Genomic DNA, 16808 nt, shown 5'->3' with positions numbered 1-16808 from the left:
AGCATTTCAAGTAGGGGGAAAGGATAGTTGCAAACTAAATGAGACTGGGAAAACAACATACACTGGAATAAAAAAGCTTGGTACCAGTTGCTGAATCTAGCAATAACATACTGAATTGGAGCACTAAGTACGGGCATTAAACAGAATCAACTACTGAATCAGAAAATTGGGATAATTTAAATAAAATACTCATATGTGAAAGAATTACAGCCTGAAAGACACAAAGCACTGCTGAGAGAAACTAAAGATGGCCTAAATAAATGGAGAAATACATTAAGTTCAAGAACTACGACTCAATACTGTTAAAATATCAGTTCTCCCCAAATTAATCTTTAAATCTAAAACAATCCCAGTCCAAATACCAACAGGCATTTTTACAAAAATTGACAAGTTGATTCTAAACTTTATATAACAATGCTAAGAAACTTCTTTTTAAAAAGAACAAACCTGGAATTATTAAACTATCATATTTCAATATTTTTTATAAAGTTACAATAAGCAAGACAGTATGATATTGGTGTAAGGTAGATACACAGATGAAGAGAACAGAACAAAATGTCCAAAGATACACCCGCAGTTAAGGTCAACTGATATTCTGACAAAGGTGCCAAGGTTTTTCAATGGGGAAAGGATAGTCTTTTTCAACAGGTATTACTAAAACTAGATATTTATTTTTAAAAAGACAAAAAAACCCTCAACCTTTACATTATATTATATGCCAAACTAAACTAAAAAGTGGTCATCAATGTAAACATGAAAATAAAACTATAAAACTTAGAAGAAAACATAAGGAAAAATTGTGACCTCTGATTAGGCAAACATTTCTCAGGACACAAAAAGCATGAAACATAAAAGAAAAAAAAGTCATCAACTAGATGTCATCAGAATCAAAACTTCTGCACTTTGAAAGACACTGTTAGGAGAATTAAAAGGCAATGCATAGAGTAGGAGGATATATTTTGAATACATAATTCTGATAACTTGTCTCCAGAATATATAAAGAACTCATATGCCTCAAGAATAAGAAGACAGACAATCCAACTAAAAATAGAAGAAAGATATATGAAGGGGATATGGCCAGAAAGTCTCAACTTCATTAGCCATTTCAGAAAAGCAAATTAAAATAATAAGGACACTAGTACATACCCACTTGAACCGCCAAAATTAAAAACACTGACAAAACAATGTGGTGGCAAGGTAATGGATCAACTGTAATGCTCATCCTTTGCTTTGGTAGGAATGTGAAATGGTGCAACTATTTTGATAAAGTTGAACAGCTTCTTAAAAAGTTAAACATACACTTACTATATACTACCTCACAACCTCATTCCTAGATATTTTCCCAAGAGACTATAAAATACATGTCCATGAACGTGCACAGGCACTTTATTCATAATAGCCCCAAACTGGATACAACTCAAAAGTCAGTCAATTAGTAACTGGTTAAACAAATTGTGATATATATATACACAAAGAGTGGAATACCGATCAGTAAAATAGAGCAAACTACTGATATAGCAACAACATGAATAAATCGCAAAAGCAGTGAAAGAAGCTAGACAAAACATTATATGTACCACACAATTCCATTTATGTGAAATTCTAGTAAAGGCAAACGATGTGACAGAAAACACATAAGCGACTGAAATGACAGAGATGGAGAGATGACTGATTGCAAAGGAGCATAAGGAAACTTTTTATGATGATGAATATATATATATTTTAATTGAGGACGGGTGTATACACAAAAATGTATACATATGTCAAACTTTCTGAATTGTGCACATGTATGAATTTTCACAAGAGTTAAAAGATGGCAGCAACTCAAATATCCACCAACTGATGAATGGATAAGCAAATTATGGTATACCAATATGATGGAATATTACTCAGCCATAAAAGGGAATGAAGTTATACTTAACGCTACTGAACTGTACTCTTAAAAATGGTTAAGATGGTAAGTTTTAAGTTATGTTTTTTACAATTAAAAAAGTTAAAAAAAAAAAAAAAGAAGAATAAAGTGCTGTTACATGCTATAAACATGAATAAACCTTGAAAACACTACACTAGGTGAAAGAGACCAGACACAAAAGGCCACATATACATGATTCCATTTATATGAAAAATCCAGAATAGGTAAATCCAAGGAGACAGAAAGCAGATTAGAGTTTGTCAAAGGATGGCAGAGGGGAAATGGGGAGTGACTGCTTAGTGAGCACAGAGTCTCCTCGGGTGACGAAAAAGCTTTGGAACTAGATAAAAGTGATGTTTGGACAACACTGTGAAGGTACTAAATGCCACTGAACTGCACATTCTAAAATGGTTAATTCTGTTATGAAAATTTCACCTCTAATAAAAAAGAGTGCGTTTTATTATAAGTAAATTATACTTCCATAAAGCTAACTTTTAAAAAGATAATTAAAATATTCCATAACTTACAAGGAGCTTAAAATAATGGCAGCGGCCTAGGCCTGAATCTCATAATATTCCCTCCAAAAATGACATAGAAAAAGGTTTCTCAAACTTGGCACAATTGAAATTAGGCCAGCAGCAACCCCCACTGCCTACTCCCAGTTGTGACAACCAAAAATGTCTCTGTATATTGCATCAAATGTCCTCTGGGGAAAAAAATCTCCCCTGTTGAGAGCCACTGACACAGAGCAACAAGAGGAGAAAAATAAAACAACACAAGAAGTATGCTCTCAGCATACCTGAAGATTTATAATATCCAAACATCAAAATTTCTGTAAGCAAAAAATTTAAAAACACCAAATTCCAGCAAGTGAACACTCAAACTCCTGAATCATTTCAAAGCTTTGTGGCAAGCAAGGGCAGGCCATGAAAAACAAGGGAATAAAAAGGAACTAAGACAGCTCTAAAATCTGTCAGAAGGGTAAGATGCCTCAAGTATGAAAACACTAAAAAATATCCTAATAGAAATCAGAACACAATATATTACAGAGAAGGGTCTTAAAAGTATATGTGATTTTGGGCCGAGCCCGTGGCGCACTTGGTAGAGTGCTGTGCTGAGAGCGTGGCGACGCTCCCGCCGTGGGTTCGGATCCTATATAGGAATGACCAGTGCACTCACTGGCTGAGTGCCGGTCACGAAAAAACGACAAAAAAAAAAAAAAAAAAAAGTATATGTGATTTGAACTGTCAGTATCTGAAATTCAAAGCGTCCAAAGGAGGGGGGGAAAAAAAAAAGAAGGGAGAGGCACCCTTTTAGAAGTGGGTGTACAAAGAGAAGCAAAAAGGGAAAAAATTTAGGGTCCTACCAGGCCCTCAAAACTGGAACACACACACACACACGCATGCACGCACGCATGCACACACCCTCTCTCTCTCTCTCTCTCTCTCTCATTAAAATATCTGGACTTTGCTACACTGACAGAAAAGGGTATGTGCCAATGAACTTATAATCTTGTAAATCATCTCATTACCTCAAAAATGAATAGAAAAAATTAAATCCATATGTAAATATTACCAAAAAAATAAGAAAATGAGATCCGACATATTAACAAAAACTCCCCCTGCTATGGTTTGAATGTTTGCCCCCTCCAAAGCTCATGTTGAAGCTTAATCCCCAATTGTGGCCCTTTAGGAGGTAACCAGACTGTACGGGCTCTGCCCTCATGAGTGCATTAATCCACTTATGGATTAATGGGTTATTGGATTAATGGGTTATCATGGGAGTGGCACTAGGGGCTTTATAAGAAGAAGGGAGACCTGAACTAGCATGTGAGCATGCTCTTGCCCTAGTTACATGATTCTCTGTTCCACCCCAGGACTCTACAGAGTCCCCACCAGGAAGAAGGCACTCACCAAGATGGACTTCCTAGCCTCCAAAACTGTAAGAAATAAATTCCATTTCTTTCTAAATTACCCAGTTTCAGGTATTCTGTCAGAAGCAACCGAAAATTGACTAAGACAACCCCCCCCAAAACAACCAGCATGAATGAAAAGAAAACTCAATACTTATCCATGTATTTGCGGATGTGAAAAACTATCCTGAACAAAAACTCAAAAATAACAACAGGAAGAAATGAAGGAAAGGACATAAAACAGGATATTAACTGCAAATGAAAAACAGTAACTTTACAGTGGAGAAACATAAGCTAACATTACAAGCAATGAGATAAACTGACATCACGGACCTCCAAATATGACAAACTGAGAAGAGCACATTATATGTGCATTGTTACCAAAAATGAAAAACCTGAACTTAATCATAAGGAAATATCAGAAAAACCCAAATGGAGAAATATTCTGCAAAGTAACTGGACAGTACTCTTTAAAAATATTTAAGTGCTGACTGGTTACCTCATTTGGTTAGAGCTCAGCCTTGTAACCCCAAGGTTAAAGGGTTCAGATCCCCAAACCACCCACCCACCAAAACACAACAACAACAAGAACAACAACAACAAAATATTTAGGTCATAGGTGCTGATAACACCAAGGTCAAGAGTTTGGATCCCCTATCAGCTAGCTGCCACAAAAAGAGAAAAGATAAAAATATTTAGCTCATAAAAGACAAAGATAAAGATAGACTGAGGAACTAACTATCCTAAACTGAAGAAGGTTAAGGAGACATGACAACTAAATGTGATTTGTGATTCTGGATTGTATCCTAGAGTAGAAAGTAAACATTTGGGGAAAAAACTGGTGAAATATGAATAAGGTCTAATTAGTTCTTAGTACTGTATCAACATAATCCCTGGTTTTGATTACTGTCCAATGGTTATGCAAAACGTTTAAACTGAGAAAGCTTGGTGAAGGCTGTATGGGAGATGTACTAATTTTGCAACATTTTTGGTCTGAAAAATGCAAAGTTAATTCTTCCAATTCAAATCCAACCCCACAGGGATCTTCTATGATTTTGTGTGATAGGCTTGGCATTACAAGTTGAACTTAAGGCACAACCTAAGACTCCACCAATCCACTTCTGGGTACAGACTCAACAAAACTGTCTTCACAAGAGTACTAAGAGATACATGAATGATCACAGTGTCACTACCCATAAAAAGCTGTGCAGAAAAGAGTTAACGTAGTGGGCCTGCTATCCTTTGAGAGATCTGCTTGTGAGGTTGGCCTTTGGCTTGTGTCTGGGAACTTGGATTTCAGGACACATCATTCTCTGATCAGAACGGCTCACAGTGCCTAAACTCTGTGAAAATAATATGGTCTATGCCAAATACCGGCTTCCTTTCTGGGAGTCAAGAATTTTGGTACATGCTAGGCAGAGGGTGTCTTGGGTGCTGAGTCTTTAATGAGCTTTTCTAGTTGACAATACTTCACACGTGTTATCACAACTCATGGGTGGGAGAATTAAGCACACTCTGTGTGACTCCACTACGAGAGGGCTCTTGGAAGCATGTGCCTGGCTTCTTCTAGACTTTGCCCCATGCGCCTTTTCCCTTTGCTGATTTTGCTTTGTTTTCTTTCACTGTAAAAAATCATAGCCATGAGTATACCTATATTATGACTAAAGTAATGTTGGGGACCCTCCTCACCAGAGCTGGTATCAGAAGTAGGACTGCTAGAACAACCGTGACTCACTGAAAACACTGTTTGTGAAAAGGAAGAATGACGGGGTTGGGCATGACAAACATCTGGTGCAAACATCCAAAAAAATGGATCCAGCTTCAGGAGAGTGATCCAGCTGGATCCCCTGGCTGCTTTTGGCCATGTTGAGCCAAAAATAAAAGTGAGGGGAGAAAAGGGCAGCCCAGGAAATGCCTCTGGTTTTTGTTTGCTCCTCCAGGTAGGAGAAAGGGCCCACAATTTCCCAAATGTGGGCTTTGGGTTGAACAAAATGTTAAAAGTTTACATGGTTCTCTCTTCCAAGTGGGAGGAAAAAAATTAAATGAATTCCAAAGGGCTGAAGCAAAGTTTTAGAAAAACCGAATGCAAAAAAGGGGGGAAAAACACCCCAGCCAGTAGCGGCCACAATAGCCTCCCTGACCCAGCCTTCTGCATTCCAGCCAGAATCTCCCCCTAGCACCTATAACATTAACCCTGTAAAAGTTAAATTTACTGAATTTGGGGGTTTGGATAATTTTGCAAAGAGAATTAAAACAGGTAATGGGGTGGGGAACTTGTTTTTAAAATGGCTTTCTGCTTTGTGGCTATTGCATCTAGAAGTATAATAAAACTGTAAAGAAATAAATATGGTAGTTTTGAATACTTGAAGATAAAACTTATCTTTGCCTCAAAAACTTCATGTCAAAATGGAACAGCAAATAACGAAATTGAAAAAAAATTTGCAATAATACAAATTAAGAAGAAAACAATACCCTTAATAGACAAAAAGGAGAAAGGGCACAAATAAGCACTCATACCCACATTCTCAAGAATACAAATAACCAGTAAATATCTGGTGACAAAAAGTACAACTTTAAATGAGATACATTTTTTCATATATAAAACCGGCAATTAAAAAAGGTATAAATTACCAAGGGAAATACACATCTTTACATCCTGAGTTTAGAAGTGAAAATGGCATTCCTTTTGGTAGGAACAGACAATATGAATCAAAAGTCTTAAAACGTGTATATGGTTTGACCTAGCAAAGGATTTTATTCAGTGTTTATAAATAGTGAAAAACTATAAACAATGTACAGGTCTAACCAGAAATGACTGATTAAATGAACTATAGATATACTTACAATGGAATAACTACAACTATTAAGTATACTATTATTATATAACAATACTGAAAATACTGACATTTATAACATATTAAATGAAAGTAAGTCAAACATAAGCTTCATGAAGTCAGAAATTTTGTGTTTTCTTCACAGTTACATACACTGCATCGAGAATCATCTACTATCAGGTCAATAAAGTCAATACATATTTGCTGAATGACCCAATGAAAGATGTTACAAAACAAGCAAAATGGTCTCACCTCACTCACTCACACTTCATATGGGAGAGGATAAAATCTGGCAATAAGATATACACCAAAAATGTTAATGGAATTATCTCTAAATGATGGGAATTGTGGGTGATATTTATTTTATTGCTGGCTGATATTACCTATATAAGTTCTACAATGAACATGTAGTATCTTTGCCCCCAAAATAAATGCACATGCTCATGTTTTTAAGTGGATCTACAGGGTACCATGGATGGGGGGTGGGGGTAAAAAGAGGACTTAATGCATTTTAAAGAGTTCTGAATGTTTGGTTTATTTTTAACTAGTACATAAAAGTGATATGTGGTTCAGACAAATCATGAAATGAGAAGACTGATGACTGGAAAATTTACTCAAAACCTATAAAGAATATTACCATAACACCCCCGTCAAGCCCCTCCACTCACCCTTTCTCCCGTTCCCAGCTTTCACTGACACTCCAGCCTGAGATATTCTAATTACAAAGCAGGGGAAAAATCATGGATTTTATATTCATAATTGTCCTAGTAATCATCCTCATTAAGACTTGAAACATATTCTTTGTAAGAGGTTGCGAATTCAGCTTAGAAAACCTATGTCCCAGAAAATTCAAATAATGATGATGTCTTCTCTTAAGTAAAAATCTGTAATTATTGTATCATATATTCCAAGTTGCATAAGAAAGAACTTACCCACAAACTCGCAGTATTTTCTATAATCAGCAGGAAATTTTCTTAAATGCAAATGATAGAAGTTCTCTTTATTTGGAGAGTTGGTCCATTCCTGTGCCACCTATACAAAGCAAAGTGGCAAATTTTAGAAAGCAAAACCATTCTGGAGAGCCACGCTAAACGCAAAAATTTCCAAAGGAAGCAACAGTTAAATCCAGAACCTAGAGCCCCAGATGACAGAAACTAAAAATTAATTTGTGGCAGTTTAATTAAATTAACTGATAAAAATATTTCCACATTTTTTCCTAGAATTGACTTATCCAATTCAGTATCTATAAACTACATGTGGTTAATTAAAATTTTAAAAATTAAAAATTCTAAATCTCAGTTGAACTAGTCACATGTGCAGTGCTCAAGAGCCACCTGTGGTAACACTATATGCTGGATAAAATACCACTGGACAGCTCTGAGACAGGGCCATTTCCCAAACAGATCATCTCACAAGTTGAAAAGGACCTAGATATGGTGCAAAACTTTGGGATTTCTCATCAATCCTTTTGGGATTTCTCCTGCCAGTTTCTAAAATGCTCTGTACCCATCTTTCAATCTGCCAAAGCCCCAAACTCAGAAGTACACTTGAGGATCTTCTGAGAAAGAGGACTACACCCAACCCAAAATTCAGACAGGAGACTACTAGTGTAAATAAATCACTTTACGTTTCAATTTTTAAAAAAACAAATTACCTGTTGGGGCCTAAGAACGGTTTTATCTAAATGTAACAGTTTGGTTATTAAGTATTTACATCTATAATTGGCCTTCAATCCTCTGATAAAACATCATGAAAGACTACTGGTGCTGGGCTGCTTCTGCACTAAAGTTAACCAACCAAGACTCCACAATGGTTATGCTATGGGAAGAGGGGGAAAAAAGAACAATGAACTTGTGTTATTTGCTAATGAGGTCAGATGCTGGTCCACGACAGCTATGATCAGTTTGTACCAGTCAGTGTAACATCCAGAGTACCCTACAATACAGCAAGTCCACAGAACCATCTTCAGAAATGCATTCCATATTCACAGCATTATTCACAGTCACCCAAACTTGGAAACAACCCAAATGTCCATCAACTGGTAAATGTATAAATAAATGTGGTATGTCTATACAATGGAATCTCATTTGGTGTTAAAAAGCCTACAAATACTAACGCATGCTACAACATGGATGAGCCTCAAAAACATTATACTAAGTGAAAGGAGCCAGATGCAAAGAACCACATATTGTATACTTCTATATACATGATATGTCCAGAAAAGACAAATCTATAAAAATAAAAAGTAGATTAGTGTTTACCTGGGGCTGGCAGTAGGAAGAAAGAGTGACTGTAAATGGGCACAAGGGATTGTTTGAAGTCTATGGAAGTGTTCTAAAATGGATTGTGGTGAAGGTTGTACAACTTTATAAATTTACTAACAAAAAAATCATTCAATTGTACACTTTAAAAGTGTAAATTTTATGGTATATTATATCTCAATAAAGATATTAAAATGCATCCTAGTGTGTACAACAAAAACAAGAGAAAATAATGGATCAATAAAATCTCATCACTGCTTATCTTAGAGAACATAGGATTTGCCTGACCTAGAAAATCCTAGATGGTTCCCATGGTGGAGGGCAGACACTTCTAAGTTTAAAATATGGACCTTATATTAACTTCCACAGCAACCCCAAGAACCAGAGATTAAGAGGATCTCTGATAGTCAAGGTACAATGGCCTCCTAATGATTGCTGAACTTCTGGAGATTCACAGAGAAACTCAGCAGGATAAAGACTCCTAATAAACATATTCAATATACTATATAATTCATTGGTTTGTATATTTTGTGTGGTTATAGTTTTATCTGTTTCATAACCCATTTGGACCTGGGAAATAAAAAAAATCATGAATAGCATAAGCTAATATTTTCACACTAAATGAAATGTTAGTTAAAAGTACAAGCAAGTAAATGTTTATATGGTCCATCAGAGCATTATCAAGATTAAAAGTAATCAACTAGGTTAGGAGGACGAAAAATTATGCAAATGGTCAGAAAACAACCTCCCTGAATTTAAGAACATTTAGAATACACTGTACAGAAACTAACATTCAGTTGCTATCAAAATATTAAAGGACAGTGATAATGCTGTAATAATCTTACAAAGCACTATAACTTAAAAAAAAAAAAAAAAAAAAAGCATTCCATGTTCCTTTTCTTTCCACTCCAGGAAGGAAAGAAACACCTAGTCAGGCCTCATTCTCACAGCAGGTATGAATCCTCCTTTTTTTTTTTCCAAGTATGGAGAATGGATTATTCAAACAAAACTGAACATTCCTAATAATTTGGTAATTTAACTTTTTTTAGATCAACTATTTTAATATTATGTTTTGATAAAAATATTTCCACATCAATTAAATACATTGTTTGGTTATAATGAGATGGGTTGTGTTCCCCAAAAAATTCTCTTCAAAATTACATTATTAAAACAACAGGTGTTTCACTGAGGAAAAGGCGTTTCTGCAGCACTGGCCCCCAAGAAGACAGAACCAAAGCCAAAACCCAACATGGACAAAGCAACTGACATTCATACCCACATCCTACCTTCCCTTTCATTACAGAAGCCTATAGCAAACTCATTAATTTATGCTCTGCATCTGTCTTCTCTTAGGACTTAAACTCCTACAGTAATCCATTTTCTTACATCAGTTTCTTCCTGCACATTGCTCATTCCCATCAGCACACAAATTGAGCTATCTTTTTTAAAAAACCAGCTACCACCAATAAACAAAATCCTTCCTTGTCTCCCGGTCACCATGCAATTATTGTCCCTTTTTATTCTACTCCCACTCATTGCATAAGCTTTCTCTCCATTTCGGATAAAAGAAGATTAAATATCTCTATTTTAAATATCTAAAATATCACATTTTAAAACTCTATTTTATAACTATCTTTAATGGCCTTTTAAATAGTTATAAAGTGTTCTCCATAAACGTCCCATTCATTTGTCGTTAGAGTAATTCCTAACAGGCTTGTAGTTTTGGTTACCATTGTATATGATATTTTCTTTCATATTTCCCAACTGGTTATTACGGCTATAAAGGGACACTACTGATTTTTGTTTGTACATTAATCTTGTGCCCAAATATTGATTCTATTGGGGTTTCTATGTAGATCACCTGCAAATAATCAGAAGTGTTTCTTCCACAATTATTCATTGCTGAACTATATTATTGAATACTAGCTGTAGCAGCTGTCGTCTACAGTTATTGTCAATTGTTGCTTGCACATTCTGAAATTACATCATTACATACACACGTTTGTGATCAAGCATATGCTCTCAGATTACTGCTTTTATCAGTATCTAGTGTATGTCCCTCTGAATTGTTTACATGTTAAAATAAGTTTTGATTATAATATTGCAACTCCAGCTTTCTTTGGTTCATGTTTGTGTGCTGTATCTTTTTCCATCCTGTCATCTTAAACCTTTCTAGCTTTTTTTTATGTGTATCTCTGGCAGATATTACTGCAACTTGTCTTTTTAATGCATTCTAAAGGTCTCGATGTAACTGTTTACATGTGCACTTGTTCGGTTACACCCCTTAACATTATTAAGAGCCGTCTCAACCTGAATTCTCAAATCCTTCTGTTTCTGGGAAAATTTTCAGTCTTGATTTCTGTACCACCTCGGTTTATTTTTTCTCTCCTTCTGAGATCTTATTATACATACACTAACACTTCTCTATCCACCCTATTGCTTTTTCTTTTATATTTTCCACTTCTATCCTTTCCTGATACCTTGTGAGATTTATTTGATCTGATACTCTAGTTACTTCTTCATTCTTCAGTTGTATATATGTACTATTCACTCCACTTACTGAATTCTTAAACTATTGTATCTTCCATCTGCACTATCTCCTGTTTGTTCTTCTTTATGGTTTCTTCCTCCTGCTTCACGTTTCTAGTATTCTCTCCTATCTCTTTGAAAATATTTAATATGCTTCTGGGCTGGCGAGTTGGCTCAGTTGGTTAGAGCACAGTATAATAATATGCTTCTGATTAAAATCTTATTCTGACTGCTCCACTAATTTTGCTTTATCTGCTCTATGTTGTTCAGTTTATTACTTTTCTCTTTTAGTGACTACACTTCAGACAGGGAATTCAAACTTCCCATCTGAATTCATACTCCCCAGGCATACTAGGCACATCAGCTGGAAAGGCAGATTGGGGGAACAAAGGGCTAAATCCTACCACCACCTAGCTTTTGTGCCTCTGCTGATGAATGAGGGTTAGGGAGCGATGAAGAGATATACTTCTGGGAATAAGCATTTTGGTATTATGATCTCTAAATTTACCCTGATGCTTACCCCTTTTCAAATTCTGACTCCCTTAGTTACAGTAATACAAGCCCTAGGGATGTGAGGGATAATTCAACTCTCAGGAACCAAGGAATCCAACTCCACTTACTATTAGTTACTCCTCATAGGAGCTGGGCTACAGCTCTAATGCTACTCCCAATGCTTTTGGCTGGCATGAGCCAGCTGCAACTTTTCTGCCCTGCACCAAAAGGTAATACCTGGGTAGTACTCTAGCCCAGGGTAATGAGGGGAAGAAAAGCTAAAAAATTATTTTCCACCCTAATTCCCACCTATGGAATTTTTCTAGTCTGGTCTGTTATTTCTTCCCATCCTGAGAAACCTACCACATCCTAGGCCGGCCCAGGGCTTTCTCACAATATATTAGTTTGACATATTCAACTATACCTCTTGGCTTCGGCAATGTCACTCCCAGAAGAGAGAGCCATTAGCCCACACTCATTTGACATTCGGTAAATAGCACCGCAATCTAACCAGATACTTAAGACCAAAACCTCAGATCATCTTCCCTTCCTAACTCCTACATCCACTCCATCAGCAAGTCTTTTGAGTATTCTCTCCAAAATTTACCCCTGACATATCTATTCTTCTCCATGTCCAAATCAATCCACCATCACCTTTCTTCTGGGCTACTATAGTAGCCTAACTGGTCTACTGCATTACACTTGCCTTTCCACTGATTATTCTCCACCCAGCAATGAAGAATGATGTGTAAAAACATAAACGGATGTGTATTACTACTCCCCCAGTCTAAACACCAATCATCTAAAGGTCTTCCAACACTTTCTCACTGAACCGAGAATGAAATCCCAACCTGCAGCTTATAGTATACTATCTGACTCTTGACTATTTCTCCAATCGTTTCATTTCTCTCTACCCCTCAGTTGCTTCACTCCAGCCATACCAGCTTAATCTCTTTCCTCACACATAGTTCCCATCTCAAAGCATTATATTCTTCACACTCTACCCCACCTCCTGAACAAAACCCTCTTCTTCTGGTGCTCAGCCACATCTCAAGAGTAGCCTCCCAATATCGCTCATCATACAGGCCTGTTTTGTTTCCTTCACAGAATTCATTACAATCTAAAATTAGCAAAAGTAATAGAGCAATCTCTCTATAAAGGGTTTGGGCACTGAGAATCAAAGATGGTACCCCAGAAGAACACTCCCTTCCCGCCTGCTCCCTGTCCACACAATCTATGACGACCACACTCTGCACCCATACAGGAGACAGTAGAGAACCACAGGCAGAGACAACAAATCTAAGCTCTTAAAAGATAAAAGACACTTTGCCAAAACTGACTGCAAAAAACTGGCTCCTGTCAAAACAATGCACGTTTATCTAACTGATACTTTTATATATTCAATGCAAGAACTAAAAAACAAGTATCCCTTCTGTCAAATCATTACACAAAAGATTCATACGAGGGTACTCCAAAGTTCATGGAAAGATTCATATTATCTTCTAATTATATTTTTCCACAAAATTTTTGAAGGATCTTCATATATTTATATAAGTTGAATTTGCTCTCATTTGTCTTTTGTGCTGAGGGATAATTGCATACAATGCCATTACACTCCACCTGCAATAAAACACATTAACTGGATAACCAAACACTACATTTCAGGTTCTAAATAGGATACCAACCAAATTTTTGCATTAAGTCTATACTCATTATAAACTGAAAGTCAAATTACATCCTAATGAGGGTGATGCCCCTTGGTCCAGGGTTGTGTTTGATGCCACAATTTATGGCTTATTAGAAAGACTAAAAATTAAAATTAAACAAGGTATCTTAATAGCACTAAGTACTGTTGGCCTGTTTAAATTAGCAATACTGCAACAATGTTGTTTAAGCTGTATGGTTAAAAAAAGAGAAAGGTAAAACTTCAAGGCAAAGATGGTAGATTAAACACATACATTTCCTTTAATCTCTCCTGAAACCCTACCAGATCACCAAAGGGATTTTTAAAAACAGGATTAACCCATTAGGACAAAGAGAACAGAAGAGGAGACAAGAGTATCAAAATTTTGGTACTCTTTTGTTTCAAAAGCTAGAAAGCAGATGGATGAATAGTAACAGTAGCAAGCTCCAGAAGCTGAACTCCAACTGGGAAGGAATCTGATGTATACCTCTAGAAGGGAGATGGTTCCTCCCTGATGCCAGCAAGAACCTAGAGACTAATCTAGAAAGGACAATACAGTCTTTGACCTCAGGGACAGCAGGAAGGATGGGGATACTATATTATTTATATACTGAATCCTGAGAACCTTCCTTCTGTTCCTCACCCTCATCTCAGCCCTCTCTTCCTACCATCAGCTCCTGGCCAGTCCTATACTTTCCAGGCAAAATATCTGAAGAATTTTTGGGGGTAAAATCTGACCTAAGAGAAAAAGAAGACAAAAAATATTGACATAAAGGTAGGAATGGGGCTTCCTAATGAAACACTAATGGTCGACAATCCTACCCTTTCACTCAGACCTTCTTTTTTTAATCTTCCATGTAACAAAATACAGATTATAACTGCACCTGAGCAAAAAATCTTAACATAAAGAATAAAACTAATATTGGGTTTTACTGTGTCATGGCATCCTTCAGATAACACTTGACCTCCACAGTGCGACCATAAAGACCACTTCTGTTAAAATAAATGAAGGTTTCATCTATTTTCCTAAGCATATTTTAACCTGCTACTGTTCAAATTATCCTCTTTTTGTAACATTTTAAAAAACATATATTTCAGACAACATAAAACTCACCATTTTAAAGTGTACACTTCAGTGGTTTTTAGTATCATAGTTTTATTCATTATGCTGTGCAACCATCACTAAGGACATTTCCATCGCCCCAAAAGAAAGCCTAAACCTACTAGTTAGTTCCAATTCCTCCCTCCACCCAACACCCCCTGACAACTATTAACCTGCTTTCTGTCTCAATGGATTTGCCTATTTTGAACAAAGCATACATCTGAATGGAATCATATAATATGTGGCCTTCTGTACCTGACTTCTTTCACTTAGCATAATGTTTTCAAGGTTCATCAATAAACATGTATCAGAACTTCACTTCTTTTTATGGCTTTTTCACTTCTTTCTATTCCATTGTATAGATAGACCACATTTTGTTTATCCATTCGTCAGCTGATGAACATTTGGGTTTTTTCCACCTTTTGGCTACTGTTAAAAATGCTCCAATCTACTTTTTAGTCTCCTGTTCTTAAATGTGAGTAGACCACCAGAAATCATCAGCCACCTGAAAAAAGGAATTAACAGAAAGGACTATAGACACTAAAATGAACAGGTACAAACAATTGGTGAAAAAGAACTATGCAAAGAGAGGAAAAATTTTAACTAACTTTAAAATTATCATTAATAAAATTTAGCTAATAAAAAATGCCATGCCCATGAAATAAGAATAGGACCCTTTAAAAAGGAATATTCAGAGAACAAGAGTTCCAGGAAACAAAAAATATGCTTAAAGGGTTCAATAAATTTGGAAGAAAAGTTGAAAAGCCCTCCAAAAAAGCAGAACAAAAAAATGAGATGAGGGCCGATCCCGCGGCGCACTCGGGAGAGTGCGGCGCTGGGAGCGCGGCAGCGCTCCCGCCGTGGGTTTGGATCCTATATAGGGATGGCCGGTGCGCTCACTGGCTGAGCGTGGTGCAGCCGGTCACAAAAAGGACAAAAAAAAAAAAAAAAAAAAAATGAGATGAAAGACAGAAAAATAAAATGAGAAGATTAAAGAAATTTCAGAAAACACAAAGTTTCAACATACCCTTTTCTCAGGAAAGTTAAGGATGTGCCCTACTAAAAGGCAGGAGTGACCAATAGAGATGACATTGGGTACAGGAGACAGACTCAACCCAGGGAAGAAAAAATGCAAGCCCTGGGATAAGGATGGTAGCTATTTCAGGATAATTGTCATGTACCACACAAAGCAGAAATTTATACATTACCTGATGTGCCTGATCATGAGAGATTTAAACATTCAAAATAGAGTCTGTAGTTACTCTAGTATTAAGTATATAAAAAACTAAGTGAGTAAACAAAACAGTAAATCCAGGGAAAACAAAGAGTTGGAAAAGAAAGGAAAAGTAGCTATAGGAAGCTACATGACTTAGCTGGGGATACCTTTTACATAGTCAAAACAAATACTAATCTGAAAATTATAACACAACCCCATAGTGAGGATGGGGGAACAGGATGGGTATGTGTGAGGGTTAGGCTGGGAAGAGGGGGTACTTCCTGAAACAAGAAACTAAAATGCCAAAAACTAAAAAATTAGAAAGCCATAAATAATATGGGCATGTTTAGAAATGTGGAAGTAAATATCAGAATGACTATTAAGAACTGAAAATGGTTACATGGAGGGTGAGGGATGCCTGATATTTTTTATAACGGCTCTCACAGAAATATTTGTCTATTTTAAACTTTGTGGAAATGGAACTTGTGCTTGCTCTATTTTGTAAAGGCCAAGGCTACAAAAATGTCCTGGAAGGAAAAATCTTAAAAAGAAATACATAAATACCTCTCAACTCAGGGAAAAATGAGAAATATGTGTCTGTCCTTAAAAGGGCTGTAAAAATATTCTCTAAACATTTCAGTACTTTCCAGCAAGAATAATATAATTCTAAAACAATGGCTAAAACTTGGGGCACAAATTAAACAAAAGAATCAACATGAAGTGCACTCCAAAGATGCACTGACTCAAGCTTTGTAAAGGCCATTTGTCCTGCCAAGTATTAACAATTCACTTGATTATCTTCTTCTGTAATAGACTTGTCCCTCTGTGTAATACACTTCCTCTTCCTTCAACATACCAAGCTTGCT

General features: G+C 36.3%; 1 protein-coding gene across 5 annotated transcripts in view; it reads right to left on the bottom strand.

Annotated features, from left to right (window-relative positions):
- Positions 1–16808, bottom strand: part of SETX (senataxin) — a 69885-nt gene that overhangs the window by 28831 nt on the left and 24246 nt on the right. For all 5 annotated transcript variants that reach the window (XM_063081570.1, XM_063081571.1, XM_063081572.1 and 2 more), the window contains exon 11: positions 7591–7690. In XM_063081570.1, coding sequence (XP_062937640.1) covers positions 7591–7690 — 100 coding nt within the window. The remainder of the gene's footprint in view (positions 1–7590; positions 7691–16808) is intronic.

This window comes from Cynocephalus volans, chromosome 17 (genome assembly GCF_027409185.1).
Source record: "Cynocephalus volans isolate mCynVol1 chromosome 17, mCynVol1.pri, whole genome shotgun sequence".
Lineage (NCBI taxonomy): Eukaryota > Metazoa > Chordata > Mammalia > Dermoptera > Cynocephalidae > Cynocephalus > Cynocephalus volans.
This window is presented reverse-complemented; position numbering and strand designations above follow the sequence as displayed.